At 45.1% G+C, this 23,537-nt stretch overlaps 1 protein-coding gene across 1 annotated transcript in view; it reads right to left on the bottom strand.

The window, feature by feature from the left end:
* ZBTB16 (zinc finger and BTB domain containing 16) overlaps positions 1 to 23,293 on the bottom strand; it is a 165,604-nt gene extending 142,311 nt beyond the window's left edge. Inside the window, 3 exon segments of the mRNA XM_042471100.1 lie at positions 17,233 to 17,567; positions 17,569 to 18,565; positions 23,171 to 23,293. Coding sequence (XP_042327034.1) covers positions 17,233 to 17,567; positions 17,569 to 18,489 — 1,256 coding nt within the window. The 5' untranslated portion in view covers positions 18,490 to 18,565; positions 23,171 to 23,293.
* Between the last annotated feature and the right edge of the window lie 244 nt (positions 23,294 to 23,537).

Below are 23,537 nucleotides of genomic sequence, written 5' to 3'. Positions count from 1 at the left end.
GGGACTCGACAATTCATCAGCTCCATTTACGATGGAAATCCTGGCTCTGCTCTGGCAAGCAAGGAGGTACTTCTACTAGCCCATCTCTTTAAGAAAGGGAGGAAAGGGAGAATATAGTGTATGATCTCTGTATCCGCAGGACTGGTACCTACGGTTTCAGTTCTCTCTAGGCATTTTCTTGGTCCTCCTGCATGGTTCTAGCATATGCTCCTGGTGGAAGTTGACAATCAAGTTGCACTGGAAGACCTAGAAATGTCTAGAGAGGTGTTCTCTAGCACAACTCTATGGTTAATTTCAATCAGAAGTCATTCATGTCAATAAGATTTGGTATTATGTGTGGTTTGACATTTCCATGATAAATCTGGGCATGTATCCCCCATGAATATGGGGGTCATACTGTACTCTTGGGCTCCTCGGAAAGTTTTGCTTGTCAAAAGTGGCCATAATGGGTCCCTTTCCTGAAGAAAGTTGACATATACATTAACCTAATGAATAAATAACTGGAAACAGATTTGAAGTGACACAGAGAGGGAGGATCCTTTACTGTTACCTGGAATTTCCTTCTTCCTAGTAACTTATTTTTATTTAATTAATTTTTATCCAACCTTTCTCCGTGTAGGTTCAATGTAGGCTCAATGTAAACCACCATGTAGTTTCATAAGATCATAGAATCATAGAGTTGGAAGAGACTACAAGGGCCATCCAGTCCAACCCCTTGCCATGCAGGAAATCTAAATCAAAGCATTCCTGACAAATCAAAGCATCCCCGACAGACCATTTTGGTCACCCTCCTTTGGACATGCTCCAGTTTCTCAACGTCCTTTTTGAATTGTGGTGCCCAGAACTGGACACAGTATTCCAGGTGGGGCCTGACCAGAGCAGAATAGAGTGGCACTATTACCTTCCTTGATCTAGATATTATACTTATACCTAAAATCGCATTGGCCGCATCAATAGAAGTATAGTTCAATGTAAAATACAGTTGGTGCAATCTGCAAAAAGCATTCTACACCCACAAAAGCCATTGACAGATAATGTGCTAGTGCCACAAGAATTCAGCAACCAATAGTCACAACAGTTCATGATAGAGAAAACACACACACAAAGATAGATAGATAGATAGATAGATAGATAGATAGATAGATAGACAGACACACACACACACACAGGTATAGCTATAGATATATATTCAAGATAGGATCACCTATTCAGTTTGCTTTATGGTACCATGCTTTATCTCTGCTCCACAACAGCAGTTGGTTGTGCGCTTTGGCTTTCAGAGATTAGAGAAATAGGGGCTATGGAGACTCCAGCAATGGAGCTCTCTGAGACTTCAGCAGGGCAAGCAATGGAACTGTGCATCATATGGACTCCCTACCAAGAGGACAGAAGGAGGATGTTTTATTTGGTCCATGCAAACAGGTCCCTTGTTTCCAATTCTCCAACATTCAAATTTTTAAAGGCCTCTGGTTCTTTCCATCCAATTTTGCAAATTTTGAAAACATCAAAAAAAGAAAACGGAGAGCAAATTCTGACCTATCCTTTCCAACTACGAGAGAGGTTCCATTCAGACTGATGGAGAGGAATGCAACTCCACCTTGCTAGGTTGTCTTACAAAAATATATACTATTTCCTGTGCAGAAAATGATCTTTTCTGTGCAAAACAACCACGTGCGAATTTTGCACAAGATAAGGCTTGAATATATAAAATAAATCCCAGTCTCTTAGCCTGATATGACTAGGAACCAAATTTATTTTGCTTTGCCATCCAACTCCCCGTTTTTTACCATTCACAGAAATGAGAAATCCAAGAAAAAGAAAGCGGCGAGTTGAATTATTTTTAAACCGTAAAATGCACAGCAGTTAAAATCAGTAACTTCTATTTCACAAGTTTCCACGTTCACACTCCCAAATTAGCAGAACGTGTCTTTAAAAAGAAAAAAGGGAGTGATGCTTGGGTTTGGTTTTTTTTCATTCTTTGAAGGGAAAAAGAAAAACACCACAGATACACAATGAGCAACGTTGCTTTCGTTTAGGTCATGATGGATGGTTACAAGAAAGATGATTCAGACATATTCTTGACTCTCTCCTCTTTGGTGCTTTACTATAAATACATTTGTAAAGGGGAAGACTTGAAAAATACATGAACCAGTGGCCTCTGATACCAATGAGAGAGAAAACAAGAGGATGCATTGCCATTCATTTTGGAAACCGTCCCTAGTTTACCTTGGGCAAAAGTCTTCAAATGCTTTTCCCAGTGGACTGGCTACAAGAGAGAATAAGAATTTGTGGTTGTTAATTACCCTTGAATAAGAATATCGCACCACAAAACAATAATTTTGCCTCCCCCGTGATATTGCCCTTCGTTCCTCAAATTTCTGGCATTGCAGAGAGGGAGACATTGAAAATCATTGCCCTAGCAAACTCCATTTGCTGTGTTTGCATTCCTGTTGCCTGCCCCTTTGTTTTGGATGCTTAAACCATATTTCTAAATGCTCAACTGAAGTTTTATATGATACTAGAAATTTGAGGACTGAAGGAAAATTTAATTGGGGGAGGCACAGTTCATTTTTGTCAAAGTAATGTCTTTATTTCAATCCCCCGCAACTATAACTATACTACTACTCGTTACTTTGGTGTTGTTGTCAAGTCATTACTGACCTATGGAGACCCTAAGGTATACCAATCATGGGGTTTTCTTGGCAAGTTTCTTCAGTGTGGGTTTGCCATTGCCATCTTCCGAGGCTGAGATAGTGTGACTTGTCCAAGGCCACCCGTGGGTTTTCATGGCCACTGGTCAGTGGCGACTGGACTCTCCTTGTCTGTGGGGTGATAAGTCCACTCCAGAGTTTATTCTGAACTGTAAATTAGTTATCTAAGCCTGCATCTGCACTGCAGAATTAATGCATTTTGACACCTCTCTGTCATGGTTCCACCCCAAGGAATCCTTGGATTTATGGTTTGTTGCATCACCAGAGCTCTCTGACAGAGAAGGCTAAATGCCTCACCAAACTACAAATCCCAGGATTCCATATGGCAATTAAAGCAGTGTCAAACTGCATTATTTCTGCAGTGCAGATGCAGCCGTAAATAACTTATTTACTGTCCAGAGTAAACTCTGGAGTGGACTCATCACCCCACAGACAAGGAGAGTCCAGTCGCCACTGACCAATGGGTGTTTGGAGTTACATACCAAGCTGGTCAATGCTTTCTTCCAATGTCCAGAGTTTGGAAACACAGTCCATAAATATATATATCTTTCTCACACACGCACCCATGCACAATCATCCTAAACTGTGCTTTTTGCACAACGAAAACCGCAAACGAAAGAGAGATCGGACTTTGTATCGTGTCTTGTTTGCTTCCCGGTACAATAAACCCCTGAAGGAGATACCAGAGTTCTTTAAATAGCTGGCTAAGTTCTGTAAACACGGTACAGCAAAGCCACAATGTGCAACGCCACACAACTGAACCACACACGCTGGAATCTCCCCAAGACAGATCAAGGAAGATGACTGCAACAGGAAGCAGAGGGCTTGTGCCAGGTTATTGGACTCATACTCTCCAACACACACCAACGTGGGCCCTAAGCATCACACCCCAGTGAACAACAAGATGAACCGTTCCCAAAAGTAACACCTCCCAAAACTTGCATCTCTGCATGTGCAATGCTAAATGTATACCGACAGCCACACTTTGTGCACAATGGTGCCGTACTATGTGCCACCCTCCTTCTGCAACTTTTTGTTCTCATCATACAAAAGTGTCCATCTGCTTCTGTCGGGAAATTTACACATAGATAAGTCTCAGGCACGATGCTAGCTTACATCATTCAAAGCATTTGTCTGGTTATTTAGTTATTTTACACACACACAAAATCACCAGATCTGACTAAGACGTAACCCCATTCTGTTCATTGCTCCCCTTCCGTGGCCCCTTTTTACTCATTCTGCCACTCTGGAGATCTTTTTCCTCCATCTGAAATCATTTCCCTCCCCCTTGACAGTTCACCTTCCGCGTATCAGAAAACCCTGGAGTTTTTAAAAGAGATAATCAGCTTCTCATACATAGCTAAACAGACCACAAGGTTATCAGTTAAACTGAGATATACTCCGATAAAAAAGGCAAACCTCTTGTACAGACACGGTCTGCGAGGAGAGCAACGCATCTCTTTCCCCGGCCCCCAAACTTGGTCGGTTAGAAGACAAATATTGACTATCAGCCAAATATTCCATCTCTCATTTCTGTCCTGGAAGCGTATGACGGGGGGAAATGGTTTGGAGACCCAAATTAATATATCGCTAAAGGAAGGTATGGCCCTTCTTACTTCTCCATCCAGTTTCAAGAAAAGTTAAACCTCAGATCAGCGGTGTACTGAATACAATCGGCCCTCTGTATCCATAGATTCCTTATCCATGGACTCAAGTATTCATGGTTAGAAACAGAAAATACTCCAAGAAATATACAATTTCCAAAAAGCAAAACTTTGCCATTTTATATATGGGTCACCATTTTACCATCCACTGCATTTAATGGGACTTGAATATCCACGGATTTTGGTGTCCATGGAACCAAACCCCAGAGGAAATCCAAGGTCCCCTATATATTTGACAACCGGTGCAGATCATTTTGAGAGCCAGCGTGGGCCAGTGGTTTGAGTGCTGGACTACGACTCTGGAGACCAGGGTTCGAATCTGTGCTCAGTCATATTTCACTGACTGTTTTGTCATTCTCTTCATGGTATAGTTGGTGCTACTATATGCTACAGTTGGTTTTCTGATATCCATTACTCACTATATTCTGTGTTTCCCCGGTTTTGCAAAAACATACCTTGCTAGTATACAGAATTTGTGATGGCTTACCTGCCAGTCTTGAGCTCCACATCGACATTACCTTTATTATATATGTATGTATATAATATATACACATACACATGTGTTTGAGAGCCAGTGTGGCCTAGTGATCTGCAACCTGTCCTCGGAACAAATCTAGCCAAGAAAACCTCATGAGAGGTTTGCCTTAGGGTCGCCATACATTGGAAATGACTTGAAGATACACAACAACAATGGATTATTTTAATAATACCCTTCCTCCCTTCAACATACAGGCTTTCTGGGACCAACAGTGCCAGGATTGTGGGGCAAAAAATTAATAATCACCCAATTATTGGCCCATTTTTTAAAATGATCCTATTTGGGGATAAATCCAATAAATAAATGCATAAAACATTGGATATGGAGATTTTAGGAGAGAGCTTCAAGGGCCATGTTTGGTAATCCCAAGGGGCATACTTTACCCATCCTTGTTCTACAGCTTCACCAGCCCATAGTTGGTTCCATCAGCTACTTTTTAGAAAACAAAACCACTACCTCCTGATTAAAAATATATATAATAAGGAGCAGGCTATTTTTATAAATGGAAACTATTCTTAATCCACTGTCGGCAAATGTTCCCTTCCCTCGGAAGGTGACGCCTGCTGCTGCTTCGGAGATAGAGTCGTGCAATATCTAAAAACAAAGGGCATGCTCTTTCGCTTTGGATTATTTTTTCATTCACATGCAAATTTGCACAGATTTAATTAACTAAACCTGTTTGAACTCAAACAGTTCTTCACATCAGATTGCTTTCCTGGGGCAGCACTCCCATTTCTGCAGCATTTTTCTTTCCTTCCCATCAGTCGTCGGAACAGCTTTGCTGGTTCAAACCAAAAGATTCATCTAGCATTCCCTGTTGTTGTTGTTGCTGTTGTTGGATGCCTTCAAGTCATGGGGTTTTCTCCACAAGATTTGTTCAGAGGACGTTTGTCATTGCCTTTCTTTGAGGCTGAGAGAATGTGTGACTTGCCCGAGGTCACCCCGTGGGTTTCCATGGCTGAGAGAGGATTCGAACCCTGGTCTTCAGAGTCACAGTCCAATTCTGTTTTCAATGGATGACAGCAGGAAGAAGGGTGACAGAAAGAAAAGGCTCCAAATTCTGAAAAACCAGCCTGGTGTAGTGGTTTGAGTGTTGTTGGCCTATGACTCAGGTGACCTGGGTTTGGTTCCCAGCTTGTCCATGAAACCCACTGGGTGAGTTTGGGCAAATCACACTATCTCAGCCTCAGGGCAAGGCAATGGCAAACCTCTTCTGAACAAATCTGGCCAAGAAAACCCCATGATAGGGTTGCCTTAGGATCACCGTAAGCCAGACCCAACTTGAAGGCACACAACGCATAGATGAGAATGGGACATTTAAATATACCTGAATGCCCTGATGTTTTATCACTGTAGACCTGTGGCCCTTGAATCCACCATTGTCTTTGGACAACTCCAGCTCCCAGAATTGCCAAACCCTACAGCGGAGCTTTTTGAGCAGCTTTAGTCCAGCAACATCTGGAGGATGCATGCTTTAGGAATGGCTGGTCCAGCTGGATCAAGCTCTCCTAACCTCATAATCTCTGGATCTGTTAGACTCCATCTTTCATCTTCACCTGCAATGGAGCTAAGTTGGCTGGGTGGTGATGGGACTCATAATCCAGGACATCTGGAAAGTGTGAGGTTGGAAAAGTTGGCTTCGAGCATTATAGGATGTCAAGCTGACCTGTCACTAAGTAAGCCTTTGGTGCCAAGAAGGAAAGGGTTGCTCACATAGAAAGGGACTCCCCAGAGATCACTTAGTCCTGCCCACCCACAAAACAAAGCCAGTGATGCACAACTGTGATGATATACACACAGAGACACACATTCCACTGCAAGAAAGAGAAAGATTCCAGCCTTTAGCTGCCTGGGCAGGAGAGTGCAATTGCAGCCACAATGATACAATCCAGGTCTGGCCAGTATGAATGGAACAAGCTAATTTACACAGGAAGTAGGCACTTACCAGACCCTTCATCCCAACACACAAAAACCTCGGCCATGTCTGGAAGCAATTACGGACAGTTAACATGATCGGCGTGCCACTAAAATTAACTGCAAACAGATATACATACACACACAATTCTCAGCAGAAGGCGATCCTGAAACAGCTCCCCGTGTTTGACTGATGGGAAATAATTCAGTAATTACTCTTATTATTATTATTCTTGAAAGACGTTGTTCCTTGATAACATCAGGGTGGGTGCAATGCTGGCTGACTATGAATGAAAAAGAGAATCCTTTTCTTCTCTTTTACTCATCTCATTCGCTGCAAAGGAAGCCAAGGTAAACTGCTCACACCCTCCGAGAAGAAAACTCATCTCTTCCAAGTGAGCAAAAAGGAGCGGTTGGTTGCCCAACCTTCTTAGTTTAAAGTTTGGCATCGCTCAGATATTTACAAGCTTTCCAGTGGCATCTCTGGGCAACCCATTGCCAAACATTTCCATGATCTTTGCTCGTCGTCTCCTCCTTTTTCTCCTCACCTTGCAACAGAGGAGGAGAGGGTTTCACCCCAAAATTGATCTTTTTCCCTCCTCCAGATTAAAAAAGAGGCAGATAGTGAGAAAGAAAGAGAGAGCACTACCAACATTTCTTGAGGTTAGGTCAGGGTGCAAACCAATACTGTAAGTAAGAAAGAAAGAGTAAGAACCAATCCTGAAACTTGACAGATGATAAGAAGTTTTCAAAGGATGGTCTTCCTTTCAACTCATTCAGATATTTCTCACTACAGACTCTCAGAATGCAATGGTTGCAAAATGATTGCATTGGCTTGTTGCATCCAGACAGAAATACATGAAAAATGCATCTAATGGGTAAGATACGACATCGGGCTTCCGTATAGTAGCTCTTTACTTGCAGTAGCTACATATGGACTGTGCAGCAACATCATACATGGCTTGGGCCCAGGATACCTAACGGACCGTCTCTCCCCGTACATTCCGCCTCGCACCCTCAGAACGTCTGGGCAGCAACTACTGAAGGCGCCTGGGGCCAGATTAGTTTCCACCTCGCGGAGGACTTTTTCCATAGCTGCCCCAGCCCTTTGGAATAAGCTGCCCACTGAGCTCCGCTCATCTACCACCCTGGCCCAATTTAGGAAGGATCTCAAAACCTTCCTATTCCAGCAGGCATTCCCCGAATAAATATCCTGTGGGCCTCCCTCCTCTTCCGTGGCCATGAGGTTGGGCTATAGGGGCTTTTTATTTGTTATTGTGTTTATGGTTTTTAACTTTTTTCTGTATTGTATGTATTTTAATCTTGTTGTTAGCCGCCCTGATCCCTGGAAGGGCGGGATAAAAATAAAAATTTTATTATTATTATTATTATACACCGAATGCACAAGTCAAGTGTGCCATGCATGTTGCAGGAGCGGCTGCTTGTACACTGTGCACACATCGCATGTACATCTCTATGCACCATTGCACCACACACACCACTTTGCTTGTTTTGCATAACCTCAAAGTGACTGTGGACATTGTGCATGGAACAAAAAAGTCCAACGGCTTCCTATGTTTAAGTCACCAAGGGTATTCCACCCAAAATTTTTGCAGTGGCAAAAAAATCTCCCTTCCTTGGGCCACCACATCAGACCAAATGTGAAACAGGGTGTGATTATGTGTGGGGAGGGTGTCCCACTCTTTCCACAGCAGTTTCAAGGGAACATGCAGTGGGAATACAAAGCTCCCCTCCTCTCAGTTCCCAACAGGTTACTACATGCAGGTAGTAATCCCTGGATGTAGGTAGGATTACAGTTGAAATGCACCCCTTTGAATGACTGTGGGACTTGGTCTCACCATCTCAGGGATGGTGGTACTTTCATAATAGTATATTTTACACCTGGTGCGGATCATGTTGTAATACCTTCCCATCTTCCTCTCCTCTCTTCAACAACCTTTTCCAGGTTTGCTGAAGCTGCAAATTCTGGTTACTTTCCAGTCAATGGAGCCACCAGACCTGAAAGGCAGCCTCTCCCCACCAGCGCACTGGGTGACTACCTCCTCTAATGATGCCCCTGCTTCTGAATGTTGTTGATACAGTGAAAAAAGCAGTAGGGTACTCTTTTCAAAAGATTTTTTTAAACATTGAGATGATGAACCCAATACAGTGGGCTCTGGATATGCGTAGACTTGCATCCATCAATGGCAAGCCCTATTGCTTCCAATGGAGGTGCACACATACAGGTGCACACATGTTGCTCTCGCCATTAAGGACAAAAGGACTTGAGGTCCTGCATTTTTCATTATACTTGGGAAGGTTTGGATCGAATCTGCCACAGAAACAAAGAGTGGACTGTATCTCAAGGGTTGTTGGAGAGAGGAGGGGAGAGGGCAGTTTTCTTCTGCCCTGGGGGGTTGAACCAGGTCTAATGGTTTTAAGTTGAAGGTGGGTAGATTTTGACTGAACACTAGAAGGAACTTCTTGACACGAAGATCGATTCAACAATGGAATCAATTGCCAAGAGAGATGGTACGGTCTCCTTCCCGATTTCTTCAAGAAGTGGCTGGAAAACTACCTACTGTTGATGCTTTAGCTGAAGATCCTGCAATGAGCAAAGAATTGAACACAGTGGTCCATGAGGCCCTTTCCATTCTAGGATTTGCATCATCCTTCATTTAATTTAAGAAATGGAAAATGTCGACATCACAGTCATGTGGGGGGGAAAGAGAGCCTCCTCTGACTTTAGCCTCACAAGATGAGAAATTTCCTCTTACTTCGGGTGTCCTAAACTCTAAATCATTAAAAAAAAAATTAAAACAAGTTTTGTTTTAATCTTTGAGCTTTGTTTGATTCTCTGCTGTGAGCCAGATCAGTCCCACATTTGGTAAAAAGGTGTGCTATGAGTTAGCTAGGTGTTTAATGAATTAACTCATGCATTACTTAAGGCTGCCCCCTCCTTTTTTGCGCCCATGAAAGCTCCTGCTGCAATAAATCTGTGAGCCTTAAAGATGCCACCGGACTCTCTCTGTGTTATTTTCTTGCCACAGACCAGGAGGTTGACCCCATTGGAAAGGAGCTAAATTCTCACTCCCCAATAAATCCAGAATAAATAAAAAAAGTTCAAGGCAGCTCCTCTCCACAATGCCTTCCCTCTTTTCCCCCTGACAAGAACCAGAGAGGGCCAAACTGGCCGCCACACTTCCTGAGGAAGGGTCCCCTTGGCGCTCACAGGTTACACGATTGGGGTCAGGGCTGCGAACCTTAGCAGCAGCCTTCATTTCCTGAATTTGTGGCCTGGGGAGGGAAGGGGGGGCTGAGTTCTCCTGGCCATAAAGCTAATAAGAACTTCCTTGCATGGCAAGGGCTGGCTGACAGGGCCACATCTCATGCAACCCAGAGCACTGGTTTCCATTAACGGTTACAATGCCAGGTGCTGCTAATAAGGTCCATCCCCAAGAAACAAGAGAGCGCTAAGCCTGGCTCCAGACTCTGGAAGCAATCATTGTCAACACAGACTAGTCCCTCCTTTACTTTCCAGAGAGACTTTGGAGAGCATGCACAATGCAGAAATAATCTGGTTTGATACCGCTTTGGGGCCACAACAAACGACAATTCCAGAAAGCCATGGCAGTTAAAGTGATGTCAAAATGGATTATGTTCGTTCCTCCACGTTCGCCTGGGTTAGGGGCACAGGACCCTCATGAAAGTGGACAAACCACAAATAACAAAAACACTATGTTTTTACCTCTCTAGGAATCTCTAGGTCCTTCAGTGCAACTCTGTGGTCAACATCTGCCAGACATTGGCCATTCGCTGGAGGAGCTACCAATACCTAGAGTAGTGTTCTTTCTAGGAATCTCTAAGTCCTTCAGTGGTTAAAGTTGACCACAAAGTTGCACTGGAGGACTTAGATATTCCTAGAGAGAACATATTAATAAAATCCGTGAATAATCAAATGTGCAAAAATCAAAGCTGTAGATGTGGAGGGACGAGTGTATTTCTGCAGTGTGCATGCAGCCTTCAACTTTGAAGCTGGAAGGAATTGGGGAGCCCTGATGTTTGAAATCCTACAATGGGTTTGTGTGCAGAATTATGCCCTGGTTGTGGCGTAGTGGTTTGGGTGTTGGACTACAGCTCTGGAGACCAGGGTTCAATTCCCAGCTCAGCCATGAACCCACTTGGTGACCTTGGACACGCTACACACTCTCAGCCTCAGGGGAAGGCAATGAAAAACCTCCTCTGAACAAATCTTGCCAAGAAAACCCCATGATAGGTTTGACTTGTGTAGGAATACAGACCTGAACTAAACTGAACGATGAAGTTAAGTCGACCGAAAAGCCAAGCCAAGCCAAGCCTTGGCCACGATTCATCAGCCAAAGTTTGGCACTCTGGTACCTTTTATGTCCAGTGGCTGGTTAAAGTTCATGCTTAATTTCACTCCTCCTAAATCAAATGGACTTAAAAGGTGCTCAGTTCTGGCAGGATCATGGCCCTGCTTTCTTGGAATGCGCCTAATGCTCTCATTAACATGGTTGCATTTAAGCGTTTGAACTGGAAGGTTTCTCTCCCCGTCTGCATCTTAAAGCTACTATCAACAGCAACATTAGATGAAGCCTGAACTTCCCTGAACCTGCTAGGAAAGCTTTTATTTTACATTCAGATACAGGTTCAATAAGTCAAAATCATAAGAAGGAAAGATAGATGGATAGCATGGTGCCAGCCTTACTTCAATGGTGCCAACCTTCTTATTTGAAAAGGCAGCATCATCAAGACGCTAAGCTGACGTTTGCGTGAACCGCTCCATAAGAACTTTTGGAAGAATCAGAATTAGAACAAAAGAGCCTTGTGGCACCTTCAAGATTTACAACTTTATTACAGCATAATCTTCTAAGCTCTTTTTTCGGAAGGGCACGAATAGGCTAGAAAAGGAGCACAGGTATGGCTTTACTTGTTAGCTCCGAAAATCTTCCAGTATTAACATCTGATTAAAAGACTTTTTTGCTTGGAAAGATTTGCATTCCTTGTCCTGTAACAAATAAATACATCACAGAGGTATGCAACAAGCAAATGGTAGAAACTAAGTTCACACTGATGTTCTTAGTGTCATTTCATGAAGGTAATGCAAAATGTCAAACCTTCTGCAAATCTTGCAATTAATTCCTGCATGTTTCTGGATATTTCCCCAGCAATCCTTGGTTACAAACATAACCGTCAAGAGGCATTGGTAAAGTTTCCTAGACACTGTGCTATGTCTGTTTTGAAACAGCGATTGCAAGTTGACAATCCAATTGTTGCTGCTGTTAGATAACAGTCAAGTCAACTCCAAATAATCCAACCTTTCCATAGAAATGCCTGGGCAAAACATCTTCGGAAGAGTTTCCCCAAGATCACAAAGTAGGTTTCCAGGGCTAAGTGGGGATTCGAACTCTGGTCTGTCGGAGGGTAACTCTTAATACAGAAACCACTACAGCATGCTAACTCTAAATATACAGAGACCCCTCTTGTGGGCTTTTCTTGGCAAGATTTATGGAAGAGGTGGTTTGCCATTTCTCTTAGGCTGAGATAGTATCACTTGCTCTAAGTCTCCTAGTGAGTTTCCATACCGAGTGCAGATTCGAACCCCGGTCTCATGAAATCCTAGTACAATACATAGACTGCATTTATGAGATGACTGCATCCATAAGCTTTATATGTCTCCCCCCCCCACAAGAAAACCACCCAGACCATGTTAAGACCATCATAAATAAATAATTCTGACAGCCATAATTGTTGCTCCAATTGCACTTAGAAGACTGCAAAACAGGGGGGCTTTTACCAAAAAGAGAGAAAGAAAGGCTTCTTAAGGCTACAAAAATCCTCCTCCTTACTCATAATGTTCAGTAATTCACAATGAGCCTGCCAGTTACTTTGCAAAGTTAAGAAAACCTAACCCTGGCATATATTATTGGAGAGTTCTCACAAACCTCAGCATGTTCAGCATTAAAATCTCCAAACCACAAAATGTGTCAAAGTCACCAAGTCATGGCACTCAAGCAAATATAAATAAAACTTCTCCCTTCCCTGAACCAACAAAAATAATGATATTATGATTATTATTTATTTCATTTAAATGTTGCTTTTCTCTCAGAGTGGGACCCAAGGTGGATCCCAGGCAGTATCATTTAAAATAAGCTTCACAATAATTTTTTAAAAATGATTAAGACCACAACATGACACAGTATAAAAGCGTTCAAAAGGCACACAAAAGTTTAAAAGGACAGGGAAAGCATCCCGATAAGAAGCTGCCCTGCTTGCACACAAAAAGCCTGCTTAAAGCAGCAACATATAAAAATTAAAAATTAAAAATTAGGACAAATGGTAAATTGCAACTTAGCAACAGAGAGAGATAGAACCACCATTAACTTTCCAAGAAAGGTTCTGTCTCTCCGAAAGCAATGCATTGTTTTATAGTAGGACAGCGTCATTCATAATTTCCATCGCACTTTTATAAATGCATGCCATTTCCTCAGTGCTTTTGCATTTTTCTTTGAGGACAACAGTGTAACCGTGCAAAGAAATGAGCCAGTTGTGTTGCCATTGCACAGGTGGGAAGCCAATAGATCACTTGTGCCAACTGGTCCAAGTTGCATCCAGATGTTGGCATGTCCTAAGCCAACATTGCCTTTCCGTTTCATTCGCCCTCTCTGTGTGTCTCTCTTTTCTCCTTAAACACATACACACATTTTATGGCTGGCATCCCGTGGGTGACAAATGTAAGTTGCATTTCTCATGTTATGTGATTTATTTATTTTTTGGACAATGCACAATGGCACAAGGGCAGCGTAAGTAGACTTGGTCATGAAGCAATGTTGTGCATGTGTGGTTGCACATTAAAGTGCACAGAGTAACATGCCTCTGTGCATTGCACACTGCAATGTCACAGCGGGTTGCCTGCCATGCACGCTGTCTGTTGATGCGCTACATTGGTATTCAGTAGTATGGGTTGTGTAATACAACTCTGCCAGAAGATATTCACGCTGCACTGAAGCAACATAGGAACTCAGCCTCTATAATCTTGGTCATGGATGGTACTATCCCTCAGGTTGCTTCAAACTCACCAAACTCTGCTGCACAGTCTTAAACCCACCCTTAAGATGCAGAAAGATAAATGTATTTATTTTTGGGGACAACTGCATAAAGACACTTGGTCATGGAGGAACGTTGTGCATGTGTGGTTGTGTACTAAAGTACACAGAGTAGCATGCCTTTGTGCATTTCACATTGCAATTTCATAATGGATTGTCATCTGTACACACAGGCCACTGATGTACTACTTTGGTATTCAGTAACATGGGCTGTGCAGTGTGATTCTGCCAAAAGATATTCATGCTGCGGTGAAGCAACATAGGATCTCAGGCTCTATAATCCTGCACATGGATAGTACAATCCTGTTTATGGATGGTGCTATTCCTCAGGATATCAGGGTGTTTAAAACTCACCAAACTCCACTGCACAGTCTTAAACCCACCCTTAAGATGCAGAAAGGGAGGACAAAACGTAACCTCCGGTTAGCCACCTATCATTACTTTTGGATTTGCAATTTCGAGAATGCAAGTGTCAAGACTCCCAACAAATTGCAGAAGTCTTCAAACACACACACACACAGACACACAGACACACACACACACACACACACACACTCCACAAATGGACAAAGACAAGAGCCTCTCCTATACATTCTGTCCATTTGGACCACGGTAATTAAAGCCGGTTGGTCCATTAAAAACACTTCAGAGCAGATCCAGCATTGTTTCTCCAAATCCCATTAGCGGCCAGCCCTGTAAATATGTTGACACAGTATTAGACACACCAGAAATATGCTCCACTCCGTATATCCAATCCAAATGTTTGCACAAGGCTCAACCGAGACACTCAGAGGCAAAAAAAAAAAGTTTCGGTTTTCTGCCCTGGCTGGTAAAACGGTGCGCAAGGCATGGGGTTGCATGTCCCCTTTTCTACCCACAGAACAAATTTGCCAGGCTTTTGGTTCTTTGCACCAGCAGCCGAAGAGATGAGAAAGCGGATACCCGGACCTGCCACCAACTACAAAAGGGAAAGACCATACTTGCAAAGTAACAGAGCTTTAGTGGGATCATTTTCTCGGGTTCGTCCCCAAAGACATCCCTCGAAGTTTGCTCAAGGAACACAAAAGATCAATTATGTGCTGAGGCCTGGAAACATTTATTCACTAAAACTGCTACGGCTGAATTAAGCCACCGAGGGAACATACATACATACATACATATGGACTTTTAAAAGAAAAGCCCTGATTTCGAGGAACTGGACTCTGTCGAAATGGATTCACACACATTCACAGTTTGCAAGTTATTTCAGTTCATTATTTTAAAATCAGTACACCTCTCAGTTGAGCCAATACTATTTAAATGCAAACAGCACCTGCTTTTTTCTAGTTGTTCATGCTGTAATCCTTATTTTGGAATAAGCCTCACCGAACTCAGTGGGACTTCTGCCTAGTAAAGATCGTGATATTTACATTTATTTCCCACACCACTAAAAAAAATATACATACCGGTGAAATACTGATCAATTCAATGCGCTTTTAATGTGCTAATCTCTTTTAACGGCTGCTTTAATGCTGCCAGCGCAAATGGACAGCAACCATTTTTAGTCATCTCATCTCAGGGGGGAAAAAGCAATCAACAGGTCCAAAAAATACAATGTCTGGTAAGCCAAAAAGCAAGATGAGTGCATCAAACACAGTGTGATGTTCACAAATATATATATATATATACACACACACACACACACACACACACACACACACACACACTTTTGATGTAAATGAATTCTTCCAGTTTTCCAACCGTGGCAAATAATAATTTCCCTCTGTTTCCACTTTATGCCTCATGTTATGTTTCTTCCAATTCATCCCCACATTTGTTTCTCGCTTTTTCTAAGATCTGCATGAAAATTTGTTACCATTTTATGTGCATGCCTCTTTCCTAATGTGTGCATTTTCTATGCGAGTTTACCCAATAGATGCAATTTTCCTTAATCTGCAGTTTTCATTCATTTTTCTGCTTTCTTCCACACTCAAATATACTCCTCAAATATATATATATATATACACACTGTGAATATCACCATTTGGACTGTTGGATAGAGAAGTTCATTGCAAAATTCTGAGAAGGATAACTCTGATTAGAGTCGAATATTGGTTCTGGAAATGTGGATTTGGTCGACTGGATATCAAAAGGTGTGAAATCCCCCTTGCTGGCCTACAGCCTCTTAGAATAAGCAACAACAACAACAACAACAACAACAACAACAACAACAACAACAATGCCTCCTTCCACACATGTGGACACATCACCCCATTTCAATGGCAAAATGCCCCACTGCCAAAAATAATTGCTACACAAACGTTGGATGTTGGAGATAAACCTAATAGATACAAGGGCTGGAGGAGACAGAGAAGGAGGAAATGTACTTCTTAAGATGGGGAGGTGAACTGGTGGTTTGAAATTAAAAAGAAAAGATAACAGGGTTTGGTAACTTTCAGGCCTGGGTTGGCAATAGCTGACCATTCAGACCTATGCAGAAATAAGTTCTATCAAAGTCACTGGAGGTTGGTCCATCTGCCAAAGATGCAAGTGTTCCTCCTGGGCATCATCATATAGAGATCAAGTCAAGCACCGGCTAGAGGAGACCCATGCAAACTATGGGATTTACCTACATATTAAATGAACACTTGATTCAATGGAAGCGCACTCAACTAGAACTAACCCATAGGCATGAGATACATACACACACACACATACTTATACATATACATATATATGTTTATATGCCTGATGCCTATGGGTTAGTCTCAGTTTAGTGTACTTTCATCCTGTTGATTCTTATTTTTCTCATCAGGAGTTACATGTGCAACGCTCCCTCATTCCTCGAACTTTAATTTTAAAACACTGGATAAACAAATCAGCAGACCTTCAGAAGGAAATGCAGGTTTGGTTGAATTACAGCACTTTGGTCTCATGCTAACTGCCCCGATTGCATCCCGTGAAAAAGTTGGATTTGTAATTAGTTTCATGAGGGATCTAGAACTCTGTGGCTGAGATTTAGTGCCTCACCAAAAAAATGACAAATCCCATGATTCCACAGGATGCAGCCATGACAGTTAAAGTGAGCTCATACATACAACTATGTAGTGAGGAAGGGCCCATGCTAGAGCTCTCTGCAAGTGCATTCTCAATATTTCACAGCACTATGAATCCCAGGATCCCAAAGCATGCAATCATGGCTGGGTCCAAGGTGCGACAATTGCCTAGCGTGAAAGAGACCACAGAGAGCAAGGCCTGATTGTGGAACCAGAGGCGGAAGGAAGACGTAACGCTCTTACCGGTGCTGTTCCACCGTCTCATTGTCCGGCAGCTCGGCTCCGCAGACGCTACACTGTTCACCGATGCTCCGGTTCTCGGTTTTTATCCCCACGGCCAGTTCTCCAAGTTTGCTGAAGAGCTCCCTCTGGATGAAGCCCTGCGGGAGGAGACCTCCATAGGCGCTGAAGTCCATGGAGACTGCCAGGGCCGGCTGCACCTGCAAGGCAGGACCCATGGCAGAGGGGAGACCCAAGACAGCCTCGGCTTTGTGGTTCGGCAGCATGGAATAGATCCCCATGGGCTTCTCCCCGTGGCAGGAGGCCATCAGCTCCGAGCCCCCCCGTTGCCGGTGGTGTGCCATGGACCACCTCCGATGGCTGATCGGAGTTCTCATCCCGGGGGTAGTGGAGCTCTCGGGCGCTGGTGATGACGCTACTCCGCGTCGGGGTGCCAGGCCCTTGTTTGCCTTTGTCCTCCGCTCGGTCCAAAGTGCCCGAATCAGACGCCCGAGGACTCTCATGGTTGCCGGATTCCTCCACCTGCATGGCCTCCGTTTTCACCTCTGAGGAACCAGGACGGAGCCCACCAGATGCAGCATGCAAGTCCTCAGGGGTGCCATGCAACACCCCTTGGAGCAGCGACTGGCCAATAGTCATCAGGCTATCCACAGCAGCCTTGGTGGGACTCATGGCAGAGAGTCCGAAGGAGGTGGAAACGGAAGGGCTCTGCTCCACCAAAGGTCCCGTCAAGCTCTGGCCAGCCAGACTGGAGTAGCCGCTCTCTTCGCTGGAATGCTTGGAGATGAGGATATTCTTCATGTATTTGGCCTTCCGGTCCTCCTCCTCTTCGGTGGTGCTTCCGTCAGCCATGCTGGCCTCGGTGTCATTGTCCTCCGAGGCCTGGATGGTCTCCAGGATCTTCAAGCACTGCTCCTCCAGATACTCAATTTCTAAGATCTCGGCAGCATAGAGGAGGTCATCCAGGTCTTCCACTTTCGCTTGCAAGGTGGCCGTGTAGGCATACTCCAGGATCTGCTGGAAGGTCTTTGGCGAGAGGAAGTCCAAGGTGTAATGCTGGCTGCTGCGGTGGAAGAGGATCTCGAACATTTTGCTTGTGCAAGCCAAGACAGTCCGGTGGGCATGGAACTCCTGGCTGTCCACCAGGATCACCACGTCGCACAAGGTCCCCGCCAGCCGCATCTGGTTGGCCTTCTGAAGGAGCCCCGTGGCATGGCTGGGGTTCTGGAGCTGTATCATCCCCATCTTAGTCAAATCCATAACGCTCCCAGGGTTCAGGCATCAGGAAGTCTGTCCGCTGCGCCGCCCAGAACTGGCTGCTTGGTGGGTCAGATCTCTGTCCAAAAAAAGAAGGAAAGATAAGGGAGGTGGGATGGGAGAGAAGTGATCTTTGGTTGGTTGGTTTCAGAAATATATACATACATATATTAAGCCCCATGCAACATTGTGAATTAAGCTCCATGCAACAGTGCCCAGAGCCCAGATGGTGGAGAGGTTTGAGCACTGGACTAGTATTCTGAAAACCAGGGTTTAGATCCCAGTTCAACCATGGAAGCCCTTTGGGTGACCTTGGGCAAGTCACATGCTCTCAGCCTCAGAGGAGAGCAAAAGCAAACCTTCCCTGAACAAACCTTGCCAAGAAAACTACATGATAGGTTTGCCTTAGGTTGCCATGCACTGGAAGCAACTTGAAGGCATTCAACAGCAGCAGTGTGAAACCGAACTGAGTCCTCTTGTTCGATTTTGCAGAGAATCCCCAAAAGCTAACATCCGTTTTGCAGTCTGTGGAACTCCTTCGCACTGGAGTCTAGGCTGATCTTGTCTCTATTCTCCTTTTACCAGCAAACAGAGGCCTATTTTACCCAGAAAAGAAAAAATGGGCCATGAACTACCTGTTGCAAAAGGATCTTTTAATGGGTCGGGGTGCTGCACTTTTATTCTCACTGTTCTGTGTTAAACACTCTTTTTTTTTTCAGTATCGTTTTCATTGTTAGAAGTCATTAAATCTTGAATATAGTTATTCTTTTTGATAACAAAGCATTACAAAATTATGTTGAATGCTTGTATACATAAGAGTAATATCATTTCAGATTTGTAACTATTACGATTCATACAAGGCATGCAGATTACTGTTATACCTCAATCAACGTTACAATAAATGACTTTGTTAACACAAAAAGATATAGATGGTACATGTTGTTGTTGTTGTATGTTAAGTACTCTTAGACTGTTTTACATTAAGGTTGCACTTAATTTCACTTGTTGCATTTATTTCTCAATCTCTTCTTTTGCTATAATGATTATTATTATTTTCGTCAAAGCTACACTTTGTTTGCATCCACCTTGGCTCCCATCCTGAGCAAAACGCAAGCAGCCGATGAAGCAACCCAAGCCCTGTTGCCTTTAGTAAGCCAACCACAATGGCATGGAGAGATGGGTTTAGGAGATTCTCTGACCACCTCAAAAAAGCCCAAGATGATGAAATGATCATGACCATTTCCAATGGAGACTCTCTCTGTGTGTTTGTGTGTGCGTCTCTCTCTCTCCAAAGGCAAGGATCAGGAAGATGAGGCGGTGGGGCCTCTTTGCTTTGCTTTCACCTCTGTCCAACAAACCCCTCTTTCACAGAGAGAGACAAAGGGGGCTGGAGGGAGTGGGGTGGGGACCCAGGATGGAGGCAGAGAAGACAGTCCGACTGGACACGCTGTAAATAGGGGGAGGGGGATACAATCCGGCTGGAGAGTCACTACTATGACTACTACTACCACCTCCGTCCCAGAGAAGCTTTCCAAACAATATTGTACTCCGCTGCTGAAAGGGGGAGGAGGAAAAAGCAGTTAATCTTGCAACTTTTCTATGGCGTTTTATCACACGAAGGAGATCGGGAGTTTATCCAGTGAATATTCTGGGAAAAATCGCATAATTACGCAAAACGATTTCACACGACGTTGCACAAAACCCGCCATTAAAGTGGCTACAGAGGAGTATTAACACACAGCTTTTTACTTCCAGGGTTTCAGCAACAATGCATATCCATTATCACTTCATTTTGCGCCATTGGTGTGACAATCATTTGCACAATTACTCGCCATTTCCGCTTCATTTACGGGATGCTTTAAATGCGCTTTAATCTCTCTTTAATGCCGAAATCAGCCCCGGTGTGATAAGCCCCGATGGCAGCATGGAGACTGCAGGTTCCTTTCTCTCCTTGCACACACATGAGGGCACAAAGAGGCAAGGCACATCAAGTATCATCATCCCCATGCGCATGCCAAACAGAAGCTGTCTCTTCCCCCTTTATGGAGGTAGTTGCGGGGAAAGAAAGCCAGGTTTCCCAGGGGCTGGGCGACCCAGATCCAGCCCTTCTTCCAACTTTGACTTGCTCTGGAGGAAACCAGGGTGGCCAAAGCACCCCAGAACATCTCCAAATGTGTACAAACTGTGCAGCAGAGGCTGAGCCAGGTCCAAAGGGATAACATGATCTGGAGAGGGGCAGGAACAGAGTTGCACCAACTGGGAGACCTTTGTCGTTTCTCATCCTCACCTCCTGGCCAGACAAAAACGACACCACACACAACTTTCTCGCTCAAGGTGCCAGCATGCTATCCGTTTGGGGGTACTGAGCCAGGGTGGCAAGGCGGTTTGAGTGTTGGGCTATGACTCCGGAGACCAGGGTTTGATTCCCTGCTCAGCCATGAAACCTGAGCTTGGGCAAATCACACTCTCTCGGCCTCCGGAGAAGGCAAGGGCAAACCTCCTCTGAACAAACCTTGCAAGAAAACCTCATGATAGGTTCACCTTTGGGTTGCCATAAGTTGGGAAGGACTTAAAGGCACACAACAACAACAACAGGCACACAGCCCCCCTCTTTGGAAAGTCTAGATTTTCAGTTCCTTGGGGGGGGGGGTTGCCATTAATTCTTCAGTGCTTTTGTGCCCGCCCCTGACTTCTCCAAAGACAAAGACCTCAAAAAGAGGGAGCAGTTGGAGCTTCACAAATCTGCCAATGTCACTGGGACCAAGTAAAGAGGGCTTGGGGGAAAGGGTGAGGATGGGGTCCTCCTTCTTGGGGGCAAAGCTGTGGTGAGGGGATTCTGGGAGGACAGCCCAAAAAAGACACCTTTTCTCATGCTCTGAAAGTTCTGTTAGTGGATTATGGGAGTGATAGTCGAAAGAGGTGCTTTTTCTCATGCTGTGGAAGTTCTGTCTGGGGGACTGTGGGGTTAGCAGTCCCAGAGGAAGGCACTGGAGAGACCCCTTCCTTTTAAGTCTCCCTAAAGCCCTCTGTCGCAGAGAGCCCTAGGTCCCAGCCCCTCTTGGGCCTTCCCTATCTCATCCCATCCCATTCCAGGGGGTCCCCAAAGGGCAAGGGGCAAAGGCTCAGGCAGAGGATCCCCAAGAGCCCCCCAGAACCTCAGCACTCCCTCCAGGAGCGCAAAGCGAGCCAAGCAGGGCTGGGCAAAGAGGATGCCACCCAGACCCAGACCCAGCCCCAGGGCCAGCAAAGAGAAAGGTGAGCCACCAAAGGTCGCCCTTCTTCCTCCGGGGGAGGACAAATGGAGGACCGGCCCCAGGGGAAAAGCCATAAGGGCTTCCTAGCGAGAGAAAAGGAGGACCTTTGGGAAGTGCCCCGGAGCTGGAAAGCGGAGGACAAGGGGGCTGGGAAATGGAGGCCGACCTGGTCACCTCCTGTCGCCTGTGGGCCCCTCTCCCCCCCCCCCAGATCCCTTTCGTATTATTAGTATTTTAAATATAATGGATGGATGGAGAGAGAGGGAGGGAGGGAGGGAGGGAGGGAGAGAGACGGATGGATAGGTAGGTAGGTAGGTAGGTAGGTAGATGGATGGATGGATGGATGGATGGACGGACGGACGGACGGACGGACAGACAGATAGATTCAAAGATGGATGGATAGATGGATAGATAGTTCCGGCATCCTTTCCCAAAGTCTTTGGAGGCGGAATCGGGGTGCGCAACAGGCGCCTTTTACTCTTGAAGGCTCTGCCACCCAAACCCCAGACCTTCTTGAGAAGGATGATGAGGATGATGGAGGAGGAGGAGGAAGAAGATGGTGATGCTGAGGGAGCCAGAGGGGGAAAGAGACGAGCGAGAGGACCTGTCCTCCATCCCAGCCTTCTGTCCGGGAGGAGTGCCCAAAGGTCCTCCATTCTGAGTGAGCAGAAGAAGAGGAGAAGGACTTTGGGAAGAAGGAGAGGAAGAGGAGGCAGAAGCGAGCCTCAAGGGAGCATCGCCTGCGTCTCTCTGGGATATACTGCGAAGGAGAAGAAGGGAGGAAAGGAGGGAAGAAAGTAGGAGGAATAACGAAGGGAATAAAGAAGGGGAAAAGAACGGAATGAGAAAGAAGAAAAAAGAAGGAATAAAGAAGGGCATGAGAAGGAGGGCAAAAGAAGGGAAGAAAGAAGGAGGACAAAAAGAGGGAAAGAAGGGAGATAAAAAAGGAGTACAGGAGGAAAGGAAGGGAAAAGAAGAAGGGGAAAAGGGAAGAAAGAAGGGAATGCGAAGGAAACAAAAAAGAAGGGGGAAAGAAGGTAAGAAAGAAGAGGAAAGAAGGAGGACAACGGAAGGAAAGAAAGAAAGGGGAAAGAAGGAATACAGAAAGGGGAAAGAAGAAATACAGAAAGGGGAAAGAAGAAGGGAAGAAAGAAGGGAAGAAAGAAGGGGAAAGAAGGAAGGAAGAAGGGGTAGGAGAAGGGAAGAAAGAAGGAGAAAGAAAAGAATAAAGAAGGGGGCAAGGAAGGGAAGAAGAAAGGGGGAAAGGAAAAAGAAGGGAAGGAGAAGTGGGGAAAGAAGAGAGGAAGGGGGGAAAGGTAGGGGAAAGGAGGGAAAGAAGAAGCGATGTCGAAGGGGGGGGGGGAAGAAGGGAAAGAGGAGGGGGAAAGGAGGAGGAGAGGGGCGAGGGCGAGGGCTCCGGGGCCACTGACCGTCTGGGCTGCTGGGGGCGAGGAGGGCTGGGCATCTCCGCCGCTGGGTCCCTGCTGCTTCCTTCCTTCCTTCCTTCGTTCGGAGGCTCTTTCGGAGGAAGGGAGGCAGCAGGAGGCAGCGGGAGGCAGGAGGGAGGCGGGCGAAGGAGGACCCAGCGCCGGCCCCCTCGACACCGCCCCCCCAGACTCCATCTTGACTCCTGGCACCCGAATGGCAGGGGACCCAGCAGGGCACACTCTCTCAGCCTTGGAGGGAAGCAGGGCAAGGGGCAGAGCCTGCCAAGGAATGCCCAGGAGGGGCTCACTCGAGTCACACTCTCTCAGCCTCAGGAGGGAGGGAGGAGGCCAAGGGAGCATGCCTTGCCTA

This window comes from Sceloporus undulatus, chromosome 6, assembly GCF_019175285.1.
Source record: "Sceloporus undulatus isolate JIND9_A2432 ecotype Alabama chromosome 6, SceUnd_v1.1, whole genome shotgun sequence".
Taxonomy (NCBI): domain Eukaryota; kingdom Metazoa; phylum Chordata; class Lepidosauria; order Squamata; family Phrynosomatidae; genus Sceloporus; species Sceloporus undulatus.
Note: the sequence above shows the minus strand (reverse complement) of the source record. Positions and strands in the feature narration are given on the sequence as shown.